The following is a 17,522-nucleotide window of genomic DNA, read 5'->3' as shown; positions in this document are numbered from 1 at the left end:
CCGATATCCAGGACTAATATAGTCCTTATTGAAAGACAGTCATTCCTCAGATTCATAGAAATATGTTTTAGAAAAGGGATTTTTAAAAAGTATTATTTAGGAAATTGAAATTTTATAATTTCCCAACCCAATTAAGTATTGTCTTTTCTTTCATTTTTCTATTTCTCATTATCATTATGTCAAGTAATTATAATAAAGTGTTTCAAGGGAATATACTCAGAACATAGCTTTACAAATACAGCTTTCAAAAAAAAAATAATTAAGACTAGGACAGGTAAAACAATAAGCAGAATCTTACATTTATTTTAAGGCTACAGATTAGATACACTCCAATTTCTCTATCTACAGCTCTGCCTATAATTGTCTATTTTTACGGTGAAGGCTTCATTTATGAAATTTAAATATAGTACCAAAGAATTATACAAGACCTTTGATACTGGGCCTTAAAAAGTTAAAAAAAATGCCATGCATAAAAATTCGCGCTATTGTTCTTACTAGTCAAGTGAAAATTTTCTCTGCAAATTTGCTGATAACCTATAATATTGAATCTGATAGTAATTCCTCAGTCCTCCCTCGACCTCCCAACACCAGTTGGTACTGCTGATTCCCTTCTCTCTCTTCTCTGGGGTTTCTCTCTACTTTTCTTATATCACTACTTAAAGGTCTGTCCTGAATCTTTTCTCACTTTCTATGTGGGTGACCTTATCAGTTCCCATGGGCTTAATTATCTTCTCTTTGCAAATAATTATCCTGAGGTCCAGTCTCACATCACCAACTACCTACTGAACATTTCAAACTCAAGTCTAAAACTGAACTCATTATCTTTACCCTCTTTCAATTTCCTCTATTTCTGCTGAAGGTACCAATATCCTTCCAATTTCTCAACTGCATAATCTGGGTATTTCTCTGAACTCTTCATTTTCAAATTTTCATTCCACATATTCAATCAATTATCAGATCTTAAAACTCAGCATGACTAAAGCAGAAATCATTACATCCCAAACTACTCTCCCTCCTCTAGCTCACACCTTTTCCAAATTTCCTTATTTCTATTGAAAAGACTATTTTCAATTTCCTTCCTACTTGTCAAGGCAACTTTAGCATTTTTCTTGTCTCTTCACTCTTCCTTTCCCCTACACTCACAACATAAGCAATCATCAGCCAAATCTTGCCATATCAACCTTCAGAGGATCTCTTGCATTTGTCCTCTTTTCACTGTTCAAAAAATTACCAAAGTTCAAAGGTTCATCATCTTCTGTTTCTGTTATTGAAAAGGACTTCAAATTGTTTTTCCCTAACTCAAGATTCTCTCTATTCCAATTCATTTTCTATACAGCTGCCAAAGTGATTTTCCAAAAGAGGTCTTACTCAAAGTACAATCTTCTTACCCAGAACAAAATAAATTGTTCTGGTTGGCTTTTTTATGACTTCATTGACTGGTCTTAACCTACCTTTCTAGACTCAACTCATCACTTCTTTTCTCACATTGCATATTCAAGCCAAATTGCCCTCCATCCTGTTCCTCATAGATGACATTACAATCTCTATCTCTGTCCCTTTACACAAACTATTTCCTGTAATTGGAATGAACTCTTTTCACATCTCCAGCTAGCACAATTCCTTCCTTCCTTCAAAACTAAGTGAAGTTTTTTTCAATTCCTTCTGGTGTCCCTTCCTATGTATTTGTATATACTTTTATATGCATATGTTGCTTCATCTGACATAAATTTCTTGAGAAGGTACTATTTCCCTTTTGTCTCTGTATTTTTTATTACTTGGCACCTAGCAGGTGATAAATGATACTTCTCTCTGAGTTTCTTATTTAAATTAGCAATGTTTTATTGGTAGGATGAATGGTACAGACAGTCTTCATGAGTTTGACAGTAAAACTAAAACCGTAGCTTTTTAAGCTATGGAAAATATAGTGACATAACTACAAGCCAAGAAGATCAAAAGCATGGACTAAAAAATTCACGTTAATAATTGTCTTTACACATAATTGGGAAAATATTTAAAAAATATAATATTGACTTGAAGCTCCCAAGTCAGAAACAGTCAACAAGCATTTATTGAGCATTTACTATATAACAGGGGACATAATAATATCTAAAAAGCTATGTACAAATAAGATACATAGAGGGAGAACTGGAGGTAATCTAAATATTCAGGGGAAAAAGAAAAGGCTTCTTACAGAAGATGAGATTTTAGCCAGAACTTTAAGGATACCAGAGAAGCCAGGAGATGGAGAAGAAGCTAGAGAGACTTTAGACCCAGAGGGCAGCCCCAGCCAATCAAAAAAGTAGAGTCAAGATATGGAATCACAAAGTGTGGCTTTGAACAAATGACTTAATGTTATAGTAACTATATTTTTTACCTGCTTCTTGTAGGGAAAGTATTTTAGGATGATGAGAAACTAATAACTTTCTAAAGGCAAAAGAAATGAGCCTCTGAGGTGTGAAGAATTACTACCATATCTGGTGGAGAGGGAAGATCTCCCAGAGCAAAGAGAAATAGCTTTAAAATCATAGTCACTTTCCTAATTAAAGGAGAATTTGACAGGCCACTCAACTATATATAAATTACAACCTAAAGTTACCATATCAGTAAAATTTAATGTACTGGGCTCTATATCAAGTAGAACAGAAAAGAATCTGAACCTAAGATAGCAAGCCTTCTATTTTGATCCCCATTATCAATATAGCTTTAGAGTAATAAAAAAAATTTCTAAATTATTGTGAAGCTAGAAATAAACTTACCTTATGGTCAAACATGCTATGCTCTCTCTGGTCTGACTCCAGGTCCTCTTCGGTAAGTGACACTAAAGAATCACCACGTTCCTCACCACTGAAGGGATTTCGACTCAGTTCTTTTGAGCTTGCAGAATTGACATTCAAAACTGAGGATGGCTTACTACTGTCCCCACTATCTCCAGATAGGCCTTCTAAACTGAAACTAAATGAGAGTCATAAAAATTAATCTCTGAACTTTAAAAAAGAAGACATGTAAAATTAAAGAGTTATTTCAAATCACCACTGACAATCACTCTATCATTTTTTGTTGTTTGCTGGTATGTTAAGCATGTAGCTAGACTTCAGAGAGTACTTCTCCAAAGCACTGGATAGGTGCAGAATACTGCTGCACTCAAATCTCCCAATTTGTTTTTTCATTTCTAAGCCATTCTAAACACTTAGGAAGGAATGGCTAAATGAAGGAAACCGAATTCACTAAAAATTTTATTCTGCCAAAGAATTTAGCTTTTGGCTAAATAATAAGCAATGTATAAGTTCTGCGTGATTCGGTGTATAACAACACCTTTTTCTTGGATCTATTGCCCTGGTAGGAGATGTTACAAAAATGCAGACACTTATGTCTGTAACCCTCAGTAGCCAAACATGGCAATCTGGCTTTGTATTTTAAGTGGTATCATTTAAAATCTAGAAATAAATTATTAATTTCACAGTCACTATTCATCATTGAGGGACTACAATTAGTATCAATGGAGAACATACACACCAAAAAATAAATTGAAAAAAAGATATGCTGGAAACCAACATAGGTAATTTACAGTCTAGTTGAAAAAACAGTTGAATATAATACATTCATTTTTGTGTTTTCTTCCAAAATAAGTATTGATGAGGAATATTTTTAAAATCACAGATCTGGCCAGCCAATACCAATGCTGTAGGCCTCCTGGGAACTGTTAGTTGCAGACAGACACATCACCTTGAAAGCAAAAAGCTGCTAATCACCTTTGATAGAAAGTTATACTGGGGCTTAAATTTTACATTTTACCAATAGCAAAGGAAAAGAAAGATATACTTAGGAGTTTTGACATTCTAAATAGAAGTTAGGAGCCAAATATTTTATTTTCAGGAGTCCAGGATAATTTTTCATATCTATAAAGTGTCTCACAATTATCTTATTCCAAATTTCTTAATAATAGGAAGAAAAAAAGTTTTCCCCTGGGAAATGACTAAGCCAGAAAAACAATGGAGATCTACAAAAAGTACAATGGAAACTTCATTAAGATAAATCATTGTGTCAGATTTTCTAATTAGTAACTGACCAAAAAGTCCTAGGGTAGAACTCATTAGATCTAGGCTTGATTTTGTTCAGGAAGTATTAAAGTACTTCTACTCAGAAATCACTATATTTAAACCACATTTTGTGTGTGTTTATATGTATGTGTATGTATATATGGATGGCTTTATTAACTGAAAAAGTATTTTAAAATAAACCATTTATTTGTCATATAGTTTAAATTGTCTAGAACACAAATCAATTAATTTCCCTAAATTCCAATGTAATTATTTCAAATGGCATTCTCAGAAATTTCTGGGAAATGGAAATTGGCTGAGGATAAAAGTGGAAATACTAAAGAATAATTCTGGTTTTTCAATGCATGAGGATTTTAAAAGCTTAGGAATCCGTAATCATCAGAAAGCTTAATTTTGAGATTATTCTGAAAAACTGTTGGCTACTTATGAGGGAGGGACATGGGCTAATGGACTAAAGGTAAGATTATGAGAAATTAAATATCCATAAAAGAAATCAGTGAATTGGGGAACAAAATAGAACCACATTTCATTTCTTTTCTTGGCTCCTCTCATTGTTAATCTTTCAAACTCCTAAGGATCTTGATATTAGAATAAAGAAAAGAACAAAAAAAAAATTTAAAAAGCAATCTACCACGGCCACATAGATCCATTTTTCTTAGATAACACCAATTCTAAAGCCACAAATGACCCACATATTGCATTTGATTAATGTTTAACTCCGTAGTCTCAAACCTATAACTAGGTCAGCGATGCCAGGAATAGAGGAACCCCCCTCCCCCCCCGCAAATGAATGCAAGTGTTCATAGAAAAAGCAGGCTTGCTTATACACATTCCAGCCATTGCAGAACTCCAAGCCAAAAGCCAAGACTTTGCCACACTTGACAGTGCCCCCATTTGACTGCTGGACATATAATATACCATACCTTCTACAATTAAAGTCAGCACTCAGGGCAGCAGAGTATTGTACGCCAGAGGGACACCAGCTCATACTAGGGATATCAAAGGCAGAAAAAGAGAAGTAGGGAAAGACCAAGGATGTATAGACATTAATAAATTGCAAAAGAAAGGAGAATAGTTAGAGACAGCCTAATATTTAATTTTCAAAAAAGTTTGGGGAAAGTTACATTTTTAAAAAGATTTAGAAATGGAACAGACTGAGAAAGTTTGAGACTTGTTCTTTTATTGGTTGCCTAAAGAGATAGTGTTGGAAACAAGTATCTAAGAACCTTACAAAGAAGTATATCAGTCTGAACTATGGAGGAAGAGATTTTAGTTCCATATCCATCTCTTATAGTTAAGAAGGAGCCCAATGAGACAAAGCATAAGCTTAGTTAGCACTTGGTATACTGCATCGCACTAGGCAGTAATCTTGTTTTATAAATCTAAGATATTATTAAGATATTATTACTCAGTAATAACTGATCATGGCAACATTCATTCTCATCAGACTAACCTGATACAGAAATTTCATATAATATGTATAAGACTTTTAAAAATTTTTTATTTTTGACTACCTTTTTAAAAAAGAAAAATATGTCTTGTTAAGGCTTAAGTATGCTTCTATATCCTCCATGCAACCTTCCCCTTAAGTTACTTTTTCTTTCACAAAGGTAAAAGAAATTTTGATAACTTAGTAAGTTTCCAATTCACCAAAAAAAGATCAGGGAAAGAAACATGGAGGTCAGAATTCAAAGCAAAATGGTAACAAGAGTGAATGACCGACTCGACAAATGAGTATTCATTGAAAGAGCAAGTTAATTCACAATCTATTTATTAAGACCTAATTTTTTAAAATAATAAACCTCAACAATATTTTTTCCTTGATATCTCTAAGAGTCATTCAAGAAGCTGTTATTTTTCAAAAAATAAACTGCAGCTGCCTGAGCTTTCAAAAGTTCTCTCAGTGTCTTTTCTGTTTCAGAAGGTAGATGGGTATAACTAGCTCCCAAATAATTGTTCTTGAAGTTCATTTAAAGAGAAAACAGGAACATGAATATCATATATTCTCAAATTTCTCATCTGAATCTTACAAAAGCAAGTGAGAGAACTAGAATACACTAGGAGCTACTGAATAAATTTCTGACCAAAAATGAAGGATAATAAATTTGTCTTGGAGAGTAATATTGAAGATGGGAAAGGAATAGAGGCAGAAAAAGACAATATTGAAAGGAAGAAAAGAATAATCACCTTCCTCACAACTCTAAAGAACTGAAATAAAATCTTTTAAGTCAGATTAAATTTGTAATAAAAAGCTTGAGGTTATTAAAAAGGGATTTTTAAAAATTAGCCAGACACAAGTTACGTTAGATCAAGATACAAGTTAAGTTAGATCATAGATATGGACTACAGAAGAATAAGTAGGATTTAATTTTTCCTCTATATACATGATAACTCAATCTGATATTACAAAGTTTAATTTCATAATCAAAACATGTTATTCTGGGATTGGCTTAATCCTTTCAGGTATACCTCACTTAACAGTAATAATACTCAGTAATATCAAAGGTACTAGCTATATGAATTTCAGGAAGCACCAACTATTTTAAACTTCAAGAAATATATAATGCATGTGGCTAACATTGTCATAGATTAAAAGCTGAACTTATATACTATGATTTCATCTGTTTGACTTTTTACTATATACCAAATTATTCTTCATTTTTATGTCTACATTTGAAAGCTGAAGCCACCACATCTACAAACAGAATATATCCAGGGACCTTTCTCCTATGACATAACATTTACAGAAAGCTTCCAATTTTGAAGAAGTTTCTCTGATAAGGCCTCATTTCTCAAACTGAGAAGTGAATTAAATTTATAAAAAAATAAGAGGCATGCTCCAATTGATAAATAATCAAAAGATACGAACTATGTCCAAAGTGTTATAAAATTATGCATAAACTTTGAACTAGCAACATCACTACTAGGCATGAATCCCAAAAGAGATTTTTAAAAAAAGGAAAAGGACCCATATGTATAAAAGCATTTATAGCAGGTTCTCTTCTCAGGGCAAAAAATTGGAAACTGAGGCGATGCCGTCAATTGGTGAATAGCTAAATAAACTGTGGTTTATCAAGATAGTAGAATATTATTATTCTATGGGAAATTTTGAGCAGGATGCTCTCAGAAAAACCTGGAAAGTTCTTCATGAACGCAAGCAAAGTGAAATGTACAGTGTACAAAGTAATAGTAATGTTCTGGAATGATCTATGAATGTCTTTGCTATTCTGAAGAATCTGAAAGTTTTAAAAATAAATGTAAAAAATTGTTTTAAATGTAACTGAGGAAAAATAAGCATATTAAACAAATAAATTTAAACCTACAAAGCTTCCCTGACTTATGAGTATCAGATAAAACCAAAAGTATTTGAAACACTTGAAAATATTTGAAATAGCACAAAGGTCTCTCAAAAAATAAACAAAAAAACAAATGCCCCAAGGGAAAAAAGATAAAAGAAGGGGTACACTTACTAGTCTAAGATAAAACTAAAAAAGAAATTACTATAACCCAAAGACAGCTTACTAGGAAAACTTAAGCTTTACATTTAGAAACAAATCTCATATAAAAAACCTGGAATTAAAAGAAACTTTCATTTGAAAAGCATGGGAAATCATGAGTGTCAATCTCTAAAGATTATTTCAGCTGAATTTCAGAACATTCCCTTAAAAATGCTGGCAATCAAGCTTATATACTGAGATCAAGATAAATCATCCCTTTTAGGGAGTCTTACATTTACTAATAGAAAATGTCATGATTAAAAAATGACGAGGAAATGTTATTACACCTCCCTTTTAATTCTGCAAAAGCAAAATAAACCCCAAGAAAATCAAACCATAAGCTACTCCTCAATTCCTAAAGCTAGAAATGTCAGGAGGCTGTAAAAATACAAGAACCTGACAGTATTTTTATTTTGCTTCTTTTTTTTGTCCTGGGCTTTGGGATTAGGTAAAGAAGACAGATGAAGAAGAAAGAACAAGAGAAGAAAAATGGACATGAGAAACTACAATGAAATAAAAACTAATCAATATTAGACTTAGTGATTTCCTGGCAGGGGATTAAATAAAAAATTGGCCTGGTGGGTTAACAGGAACATACACCAAGTTGTCTATTCTCACAGAGTAGGTACAAGTTTAACTCCAATCTTCTCTGTATGGTCTTTGGATTCTACAAGGGAAGCAAGGACTCTAGATTATTTTTTAGATTAATAACTCGTAAGAGAAACACTTTTCAATTGGAAAAGACAAAATCAGAATGAAAAAGACTTCCTTTTTACATTTAAAAAGCTATTTCACACTGAATGATCTTCAGTGTTAATAAAGGAAAATGGTTCTTCTAAAAGAAAATTTGACTTTTAAACTGATTTCCTTCAGAGGTGAAGTAAGTAGAGATGCTTGTTAGTACACACTCAAATACAAAATGATTAGTTGTTAGTGGACTCTGTACCTTCTCCTATGAATGGGAGGCCTCCTTACAACATCCCCAAGAACTCGCAATGAACTGAAAATGAATCAGGTATAGAAGTCAGAGACTGAAGTGAGACAAAATGAATGAAAATGCATGAAACATACAAAACACAAACTGGGAAGAGAAACACCTCCAAAAGAGAATGTGAAACCTCAAAGGAAAAGAGTAGGGATTGACTAAAATATCTAGACCCAAAAAGCTTAACTTCTTTTTTTTTGATAACTATTTCACTCTCTCCTCAGGATGTACCTCTAAAAGGTAAATCATTGTAACACTCCAAGATATTAAGTAGATAACAATCAATAAGAAATATTAAAATTCAAGGGTAAGAATGAAAAAAAATGGATTCCACTGAGCTTTCAGACTATAGGATGTACATGTAAATTTATATCAATCATAAAGCCAAGTTCATGCTCTACTGATAGTTAAGACTTAATTCCTCTGATGGAGGCTATATTTAAAAAAAAAATAAAATGAACACATAATCCAATCATTTAGAAGTATTTTATCATCTTACAAATTCAGCCATCAGTTTCTACCAAATCAAGTGGTACAGAAGTCTTAAAAATCTCATTACCTATAACTCCCTTATTTTAAGAATATATTGTACTTAGAATTTCTTCTTTAACAGGTTCATTTAAAAAAAATTTCTCAGTAAATGAGTTATGGATTTATTGTCAGTTACATGTAAATTTACTTTTATCACTATGGTTTTTGTTGTTTATCAAATAGATATGATTATATACACACATGAATATGTATATGAGTATAGAAATATGTGTACTTATATATATGTTTACACATAACACACATAAACACAACAACCTGAGTATAAGAAATTCCTACTGAATAATCAAAAGCTAGTAAGGACACTAACATTCAGAAATCTTAAATTCATTTGATTGTTGAGAGATACTGTGTTAGTATAATGCTTTTAAAGAAAAATTAAATGATTTATTTTCCATAATATTTAGCTCTCAGAATCGAACATATGAAAGTGAGATTCCTCATGTCTAAGCATGGAAAAATAATTTATATAATAAAAAATCTAGAATTATAACACTAAAATTATTTCAGGTTGTTGCAATGTAAGAAGGACATAAAAACTTTAGAGATGAGCAAATAAAATGGCCACGAGAACTGAAGGACTTCCGTGTGTGAAACACCTGCCCCCCTTGTCTCAATAAGACAAAATTTTCAGTCTTCAAAGGCAAAGATTTGGAGGAGGAAGGAGAGAGAATGATTATGAGAAAGGTTCTGATTAGGTAACAATGGCTTTGTCCAAGTTTAGAGTAATGCAACAATGGAACTCCCCAAAGTTTAAGAGAGGTTAGAGCATTTTAAGGAAAAAAGGTGACATCACGTAATACATTTCACAAAACATACCACTTCCAAGAGTTGATAATGGCTAAAATAACAAATAGTTCAAGATGGATTCTGATATGTATATAAATTAATAGATTCAGAAAATTTTTTCTAAGTTTGTAGATAATTCATTCATATTAAAATATCAAAGCAAACAATGGATGTAGGAGATAAAATCCCCAAAACTATGTCCTCCTATAGAATGACCTCTAAGAGAAAAAAAAAGTACACTGATCTTGATAAGTAATTTCTTATATTAGAAACATAAGGTCATACAGATTTGGAAAAAAGTCATTGAGACTTGAAAAAAGATTCTTTATAACTCTGTGTGTGTGTGTGTGTGTGTGTGTCTATGTGCGTATGAGTTTGTAAGTAAGTGTGTGTATAAATCATGCAATTCTGGCATAAGCAAGTTTCACATAAGTAAGATTTTGAGATTTTACTTATTTTTTGTAAAACTTAGAATCGATTTCAAATGAACACAAACATTGCTTTACCATGTGAAACATTCAAGGCCTGTTAAATATAAAATGCTAAAAATGCCAGTATCATATAACAGAGGAGAAAAGAGAGTCTCAATGTAAGGGTCCTGCTTCCTCCACTGTCTACAACTGTGTAACCTGGACAGTTACTTCACTTGCCAAGGTGTCAGTATCCTTATTTGTAGCATGGGATATAAAATGGATTAGGTGGCCATTAAGGTCCCTTCCACTTCTAAAATTCTGTGGCCTTTTGTATATCTCTCATACGAATGTTAAAATAGATCAAATGAAGATGCTACAAGGGAACAACTTGAAAACAAGCCAGTGTCATCATAGATATAAGCCACTGCTCTTAGATAAATAGATTAGATATATAAACTGAGATAGATTAAGGTATCAAGAAGAATATTGAATTTAAACAATTCAGTTTTCAGGAAACAAAAATTCTTTATAATTGTCACATACCAGTATGTATAGGAGCAGGCAATCCCAAGCTATCAGAGAAGCAAAGGATCACAGATTTAGAGCTGGCATGGCCCTAAAAGCCCACCTAATCAAACCGCACATTACAAAAGAAAAAACTGCACCTTGAGAGGTGAACTGATTTGGATCTGACAAAGAGTCAGGGACATGATTTACTTTAACTAATCTACACAGTTAGATGTGAACATCCACTTCCACTGGTAAGTAGGGATATAGCACACATGTAAATTCAACATATATTACAGTCTACCAGAATTTCTAATTTAAAAAAAATTATCAAAAATCATTTGGCAAGATAGTATAGATAAGTCAAATCTGACTTGTTATAATCTACTCTATACTTGAAAACAGCACGTGCGAAGACTCTGTGATTATCTGACATTTTAATGATAAATACTAATCAGCTATGATAAATATACTCTCTTTTGGGGCAAATGGTATCAACAGTGACAAATTAGCCCTTATAAAAACATAAATAGATGGTCACAACTTCTATTAGGTACTCTGAAAAGTCTTTCAGGATTCTAAGTACGTATGAGTTTGTGTATGTATGTGTGCATGTGTGTGTGAGTGTGTGAGTACATATATGTTTAAATTTCAAGTCTACATATTTTTTTTCTTTCTTTTAATACATTTTATCATCTATTTCAAGTTCTTGAAAGAAACTCATCAAAAAAGTTCAAAACATCTTATCAACCAGATGCCCAAGTCAAAAATGTTCTAAACTAGTTGACAATGTGAAGAATAAGAGGAATACTGTTATCTCACCTTCGGTGATTCATCTCAGCATCATTGGCAGCATTTTTCCCTGGTCCCCAGCTATGTCTCCGGAAAGGGGACAGAGAACGTATAGAGTTTCTCAGAACAGAGCAATTTGTGGGCACTTCAGTGATACTGTCCATTTCCTCTTCTTCCATTTCACCTGAGCCAGCAGGTTCACTCTCACTTTCCCGGCTCTCAACTCCTACCGTGTGGCTATAGAACCCATCAAGATTCTGTCGATCCTTGGTTCTGTTTAGGTTCCGAATTTGGGGGAGAGAGATATCACTGCCATGGGAAGAATGCCTGTCCAGGGAGGCTGTGTCATCTGTGGAAGAGCTGGACCCAGTGATATCACAGACTGATTGCTCCTCTTCAGGCTGTAACAGAAAGGAAGATATAATGATTAAAAACGTAGCAGAGTCAAGTAAATAAGAGCAAAAACATGTAGACCACATACTGGGTGACTCTCTTAAAAAGAAGAAAGAAAAAAATAGTTCAATATAAAACTCTAGTAGCCTTTCCAAAAGAATTCATGATCTTCTATTTGACAGCTTAGATAACTCAACCCTAGCTAAAAAATTTATTGACTGAGTCAACAAAACTGTACCAAATGCCAAAAAGACCAGTAGGACGCTCAAGTTTCCTTAAAGAGCTGAAAATCTAGTTGGAGAGAGGAGTCAAGCATACATATAAAACTAAAAATGAGTAACACTACAGGATTAGTGTCTATGCATTATGATACAGAAATATTGAGGAGGGAGAGGTTACTTTTGACTACAAAGGATAAGAAAAGGCTTCATTAAAGAAGCAGTATTTGAACTGGGTAAAGAATACTGACAGTTTTGATAAAGATTGGTCAGGGGGTGCATTGCAAGAAAAAAACAGCTTGTCAAAGGTCTGAAGACTGGAAAAATAAAAACATGTATGGGAAGGAGGAGGGAATCCAGTTTGGTTGAAATGATGAATGCATGAAGGAAAGTAATGGCTAGTAAGGCTGAGTGAATTGAAGCCAAAGCACGGAGGCCCTTGAATGCTTTGTTAATAATTTTTTAGAATTAATTCTGTAAATAAGGAAGTTATTGAATGTTTCTGAGAAAGGCTTCATTCAAAAGCCTTATAATGGGCCAGAGGCATGAGTTCATCTTTACAGTCTTCCAAACAGTTAAGAATTTTTGGCTTAGTAACAATCAGATTCACACATCCTCAATCCAATTTCTATGCATATTTTAAAAAATCTTTCTCACTAGATTATATGTGATCTTCTATACTGTTAGTTTATCCCTGAAATCCAAGGATTCATAGGCAAAAGCAAATGCTAAAAATAAGAGATTAAAATTGTTTTTCTTCTCTTGATCCTATAAAAGGGGGAAAAACCCTCCAGCCATAAATAAAATTTTAGTTAAATATTTTTAATAAAATTTTAGTTAAATATTTTTCAGCAAATAAAATCTAATAAAGCTCTATGGAGTTTACATTGTACATGTACTCTTGATGTATGCTGTAATTTAATCCTAATTTTCTTCAAAAGCTATAATTACAATTTATGATGATCCTTGGCTAAAAAATATGTACAAATGTTAATATCACCAAAGAGATTAATTCTGGGGTTCTGTTCCCAATGGCTATTATTTAAAAAAAAAAAAGCAAAACAGTTTATAATAGCACTTGCAGTTTATGTTACAGACAGAAACGGTCCTTGTACCAAAAGGGAGTAGGAATAACTAGTCCTTATCCTCTCTTCTCTAAGGCATTTTATTAAATAAAACCATTACCCAGAACCACGAGTTAATGAATCTTTTTCTGGCAAGCCATCTATCTAATGCCAAATAGGACACACACTTTGAGAACTATGATCTGACATGCTGAGCCAAGTGAAAGCTACCAGAACCCATAATTTGATGAGTGGGTGAATTCAAGAAGATAATGAAGATAAATGCTAATATTGTGACCACATAGACAATTATAAATATGGATGCTGTCTAGAGTATACTAGTCTCTTCTTGAAAGTAAAATGAACTGGGAGAATGCTAGCTAATACCCATTTTCAAAATAGTTTGATATAAATGTCAACCTAACATCACTTAAGTCAATAGTACTAGATAGCCTGTGGGTTCCCTTCTTTCAACACTAAATCTATGATTTGGATTGTGAACAAACAGAATTACTAGGTAGATTATCTTTCAAAAATTGTTATTTTAAATGCCCCACCTTCTAAAAAAATGGCAGTTTCATTAATTCACACGATTTCTCCCTCTCAGAAAATCTGAGAACTAAGAAAAGTATATTTACCAAATTTCCTTAAATTAGTCCTCTCAACCACTTTTATGAAAATATTCATTGATAACTCTTATAAAAGAAAAAGGAAAAAAAGATAAGAAGAGAGAATGATAATGGAGCAGGTGAATATTAAACAACTGACAATTACTAAGGGTTAATTTCAGTATGATTCTAGGTATGATGTTACACACACATATCTTTTCCCCATATTTTAAATTGGATTCAATGTTCTCCTGTACCCAGTTTAATAACAAGGCATGCTAAAATACCTCTTTACTCTGGTTCCTGATACCAAAAATCAAATTCAAATCCCAAACTCCCAAGACTGACCTTAGAGGTGCTGTTCTCCTACCCCTTACCATCTCCCTAGAGATATATGAATTAATTTAACATAATAACAATGCCTTGTATTTATAAAATAACTTTCTTCAATCACAACCTCTCAAGTCTTCCTGATTCCAGGTCTAGTATTCTCTTCACTGTACCTCACCTAACCACCTAATATAGAACATCCAGATAACTTCTGGATATAATATTTTAGTAAAAGCATTGATAAATTGTCAAGCATCTAAAGGAGGTAAATTCAGAATAATTAAGGGCTGTAGGGAACAGAGTTACTCTGTTTGGCCCTACAGAGTATGGCTAAAAATAATGAAAACTAGATGATGTAAAGAAACTGAAAGAAATTTGAAGCAAGGAAAAAAATAGTTATCAAAAAATGCAATGAGCTGCTTCAGAATATAGTACCCTGTTCTTTTTTATAGGCCTTCAAGCAAAATACATGTTTCTACCTTTTCATCTAGCCTTTGCTTTTGGTGTGACCACAGAGCAGATTCTATTAATTCTTTTTCCAATATGGTTTAGAGTAGGTAGCCTCTAAGGAATCTTCCATCATCATAATGAAAAGAATATTGCATTTGCAGAAAGAGGACCTAAGTCCTAGCTCTGTTATATTCTGTGTGTCTTTGGCCACAATGCTTAACTCTGAGAACCTTAGTTTCCTCATTTCTAAAATGAAGGATTTTGGACTAGGTGACCCGTGAATTCCCTTTTCTACCTTTAAATATATGATAAAATAATTCTGTGAAAAATTAAATCTCTTTCTGACCTAAATTAAAGAAAAAATTTCAATCCCTAAAGAATTGTTTACTAGTCAGATTGATTAGAAATAAATGAGTAAAGTGAAAAAAAAAAAAAAACACCTGGAATACTTGGAGATTATAGTAAAACAAAAAACAAAACTAATAACAGCCCCATCCCCCGCCCCCAACCTTTAAGATGAGACTCATACAAATGTCTGTAGGAAGTGACCTAATGTGCCTTTCATAGTTCACAGAAAAGGATTTTGCAATGCCTAGTCTAGAGTCTGTTCTTGAAGCGAGAAGGAAGATGACTGGATCATGGGAATAGATCCTGCCAGAATCTTAGTGCTCATTGTTTAGACGAATTTAAAATGATTTCATCTCTGAAGAGGGCCTCTGAATAAAATAGCTGGTGATTTGTGTACTAAGTGTAGTGCCTTTACAAATCATTCGGGAGGAAAAAAATAAGTTATGAAGACCGAAGAAGCCAGAAGCACAGAACACTAACATTTCTATGTAAACTTTTAAAGTCTGAATGATAGATAAAAAACCTATCACCAGAATGCTTCCTTTGTGGTTCTCATCCTATCCAATTTTGGAATGACCTGGGTGGCAGGGGAATTGTTCATTTGTTTTTGAACCTCTTCAGATCATTTGGAATATAATGCCAAAAAAAGGGAGAAGTTCCCCCAAAGTTTTAATTTTTTTCCTATGTCATCTGATTTGACCTATGTAGAAAGTTCACTTATTTTCACATTTTAAAAATTGCATCAGTTTATTTATCCCAATAAGCTTGCCAATACCAGCAAAGGCCATAACTTTGGCAGCTGATATAAAGGTTAATGAAAATCACATATGTATCTTTACCCAGGCCAAATGTACAGTTCAATACCCAGACTTCACTGTCAATTTACAGATATGGGACTCTACAGAAACAAAAAGACAATTTTAAAAAATCAGACTGCTGTGGTGGAAAGAGCACTGGGTTTAAAGTCAGAAGACTAGAGTTTAAGTCTCAACTTATTCATTATATAGCCATGAGCAAATCACTTAATATTGATCTTTGAATTTTAGTTTCTGACCATAAAGTAACACTTGTGTTACTTCTTTTATCAGGCTACTATAAAGAAAGTCCTATATAATATTTTGGTGCCCTATACATCATTTGAGGGATTAGAGACAAGATGAAGCTAGTTAAAAATTCATTAAAATAATAAAGATTAGTCAAAATCAATATCATTTCAGAGATTTGTATTTCAGTCAAAAAGGTATTCACTTAGGGATTCCCTTAGGAATGAGTTCTTTTGGGAATTAATAAAGACCTTACAAAGTTCTAGTATTTAGGAAACTCAAAGCCATACTCAAAAAACACCAGTTCTTTGGATTTTGTTAATTTTCCTCTGCTCAAAAATTAAGGGAGAAAAAATTTCCTGACATAAGGATTTTTGTTCCATAAGAGGAAAGTTATTCCAGAAAATATTAATAGTAAATCTGAAGTTTCCACTTTAAATCTTCTCCAGAACTCTTTGGAAATATTGGGCTGAATCAAAGGAACAAAGTAGGGAGTAGGGTATAGGAAACAGGCCATAAATGTGGGAGCTGAACAAAACCAGAAGCAAAATAAATTGATGGGGAAAATAAAGTTTCCCAAAGGTCCAAATAAATTCTACAATAGAATCTATGGTACTTGTGAAAGCTTGCCTTACTCCAGTCATCTTGACACATTGCCCAGAATAAGGATTAACTTAATAGCCCTTATCAAGCAGTTATATTGGGCATCATAAAAGAGGGAGGCACAATTTTAAACATATTATACATAGAACAGTCAATTTTTTTTCTTCTTTTACTATCTCTCCCTCCCTCCTTTCCCCCCCTCACTAGATTGGCACAAAACCAAAAACTACTGCTTTTTTCCTCTCAAGGCTGGATTTGCTTTGCTTAGTGTGGGGGAAGCCTTTGCCTAAGATTCTCTTCTAATGAAATAAAATAGAACTCTTTTCAGCTACACTCAGGCAAACACAAGCAAACCACCCCTTTCATTAGATGAAGCCTCAAATTACATGTAAACACTGGTTACAGGATTGCTGTTAATACTGCACATGCTCTGAAGAGTAGCACTATCTCCTGCTTCTGCACCAGGCAGCTGGGAGAAGCTCCTGAGTGGTGATTCTGAAAGCTCCCATTAAGCAAGCTGGGTGAGCAGGGATGACATCACTAAGGCCAGAGGGAGCCCTGGGTCCAACCACATTCATCAGAAATGACACTGGGACCAATTTATAGAACATGACTTCATTTAGTCTAGGCTGTGGTCTCTTCTTACCCGCTGGAAAGAGTTCATTGTCATCAGATGTGATTTAAGGAAGGTAGCTTCATTTGCTGAAGGTTCAACATTGTATTTCAAAACCTGATTTTGTGTGCAACAGAAGGGAGCAAGATACCCTTGTAAGCTCTCTTGGCTTCAGTTTTTTTCCTCTTTAAGGAGTTCTTAGATTCAGGTTGGGAGTCAAAGAAAGGGCAAAAGAAGACTAGTTACAGCTGAGCCATAAGGC

General features: G+C 33.4%; 1 protein-coding gene across 14 annotated transcripts in view; it reads right to left on the bottom strand.

The window, feature by feature from the left end:
* AKAP13 (A-kinase anchoring protein 13) overlaps positions 1-17,522 on the bottom strand; it is a 359,098-nt gene that overhangs the window by 67,986 nt on the left and 273,590 nt on the right. For 8 of the 14 annotated variants that reach the window (XR_004232435.1, XM_031955550.1, XM_031955554.1 and 5 more), the window contains 4 exons: positions 11,621-11,991; positions 8,502-8,555; positions 4,982-5,047; positions 2,757-2,952 (listed from right to left, as the gene is read on the bottom strand). Coding sequence is in view for 13 of the 14 variants with exons in the window: in XM_031955550.1 (XP_031811410.1) it covers positions 2,757-2,952; positions 4,982-5,047; positions 8,502-8,555; positions 11,621-11,991 (687 nt within the window). In the remaining variant the exon portion in view is untranslated. The remainder of the gene's footprint in view (positions 1-2,756; positions 2,953-4,981; positions 5,048-8,501; positions 8,556-11,620; positions 11,992-17,522) is intronic. The other 6 variants (XM_031955553.1, XM_031955556.1, XM_031955562.1 and 3 more) reach the window with 3 other exon arrangements.

This window comes from Sarcophilus harrisii, chromosome 2, assembly GCF_902635505.1.
Source record: "Sarcophilus harrisii chromosome 2, mSarHar1.11, whole genome shotgun sequence".
In the NCBI taxonomy this organism is placed as follows: domain Eukaryota; kingdom Metazoa; phylum Chordata; class Mammalia; order Dasyuromorphia; family Dasyuridae; genus Sarcophilus; species Sarcophilus harrisii.
The sequence above is the reverse complement of the archived record's forward strand: the minus strand, read 5'-3'. Positions and strand labels throughout refer to the sequence as shown.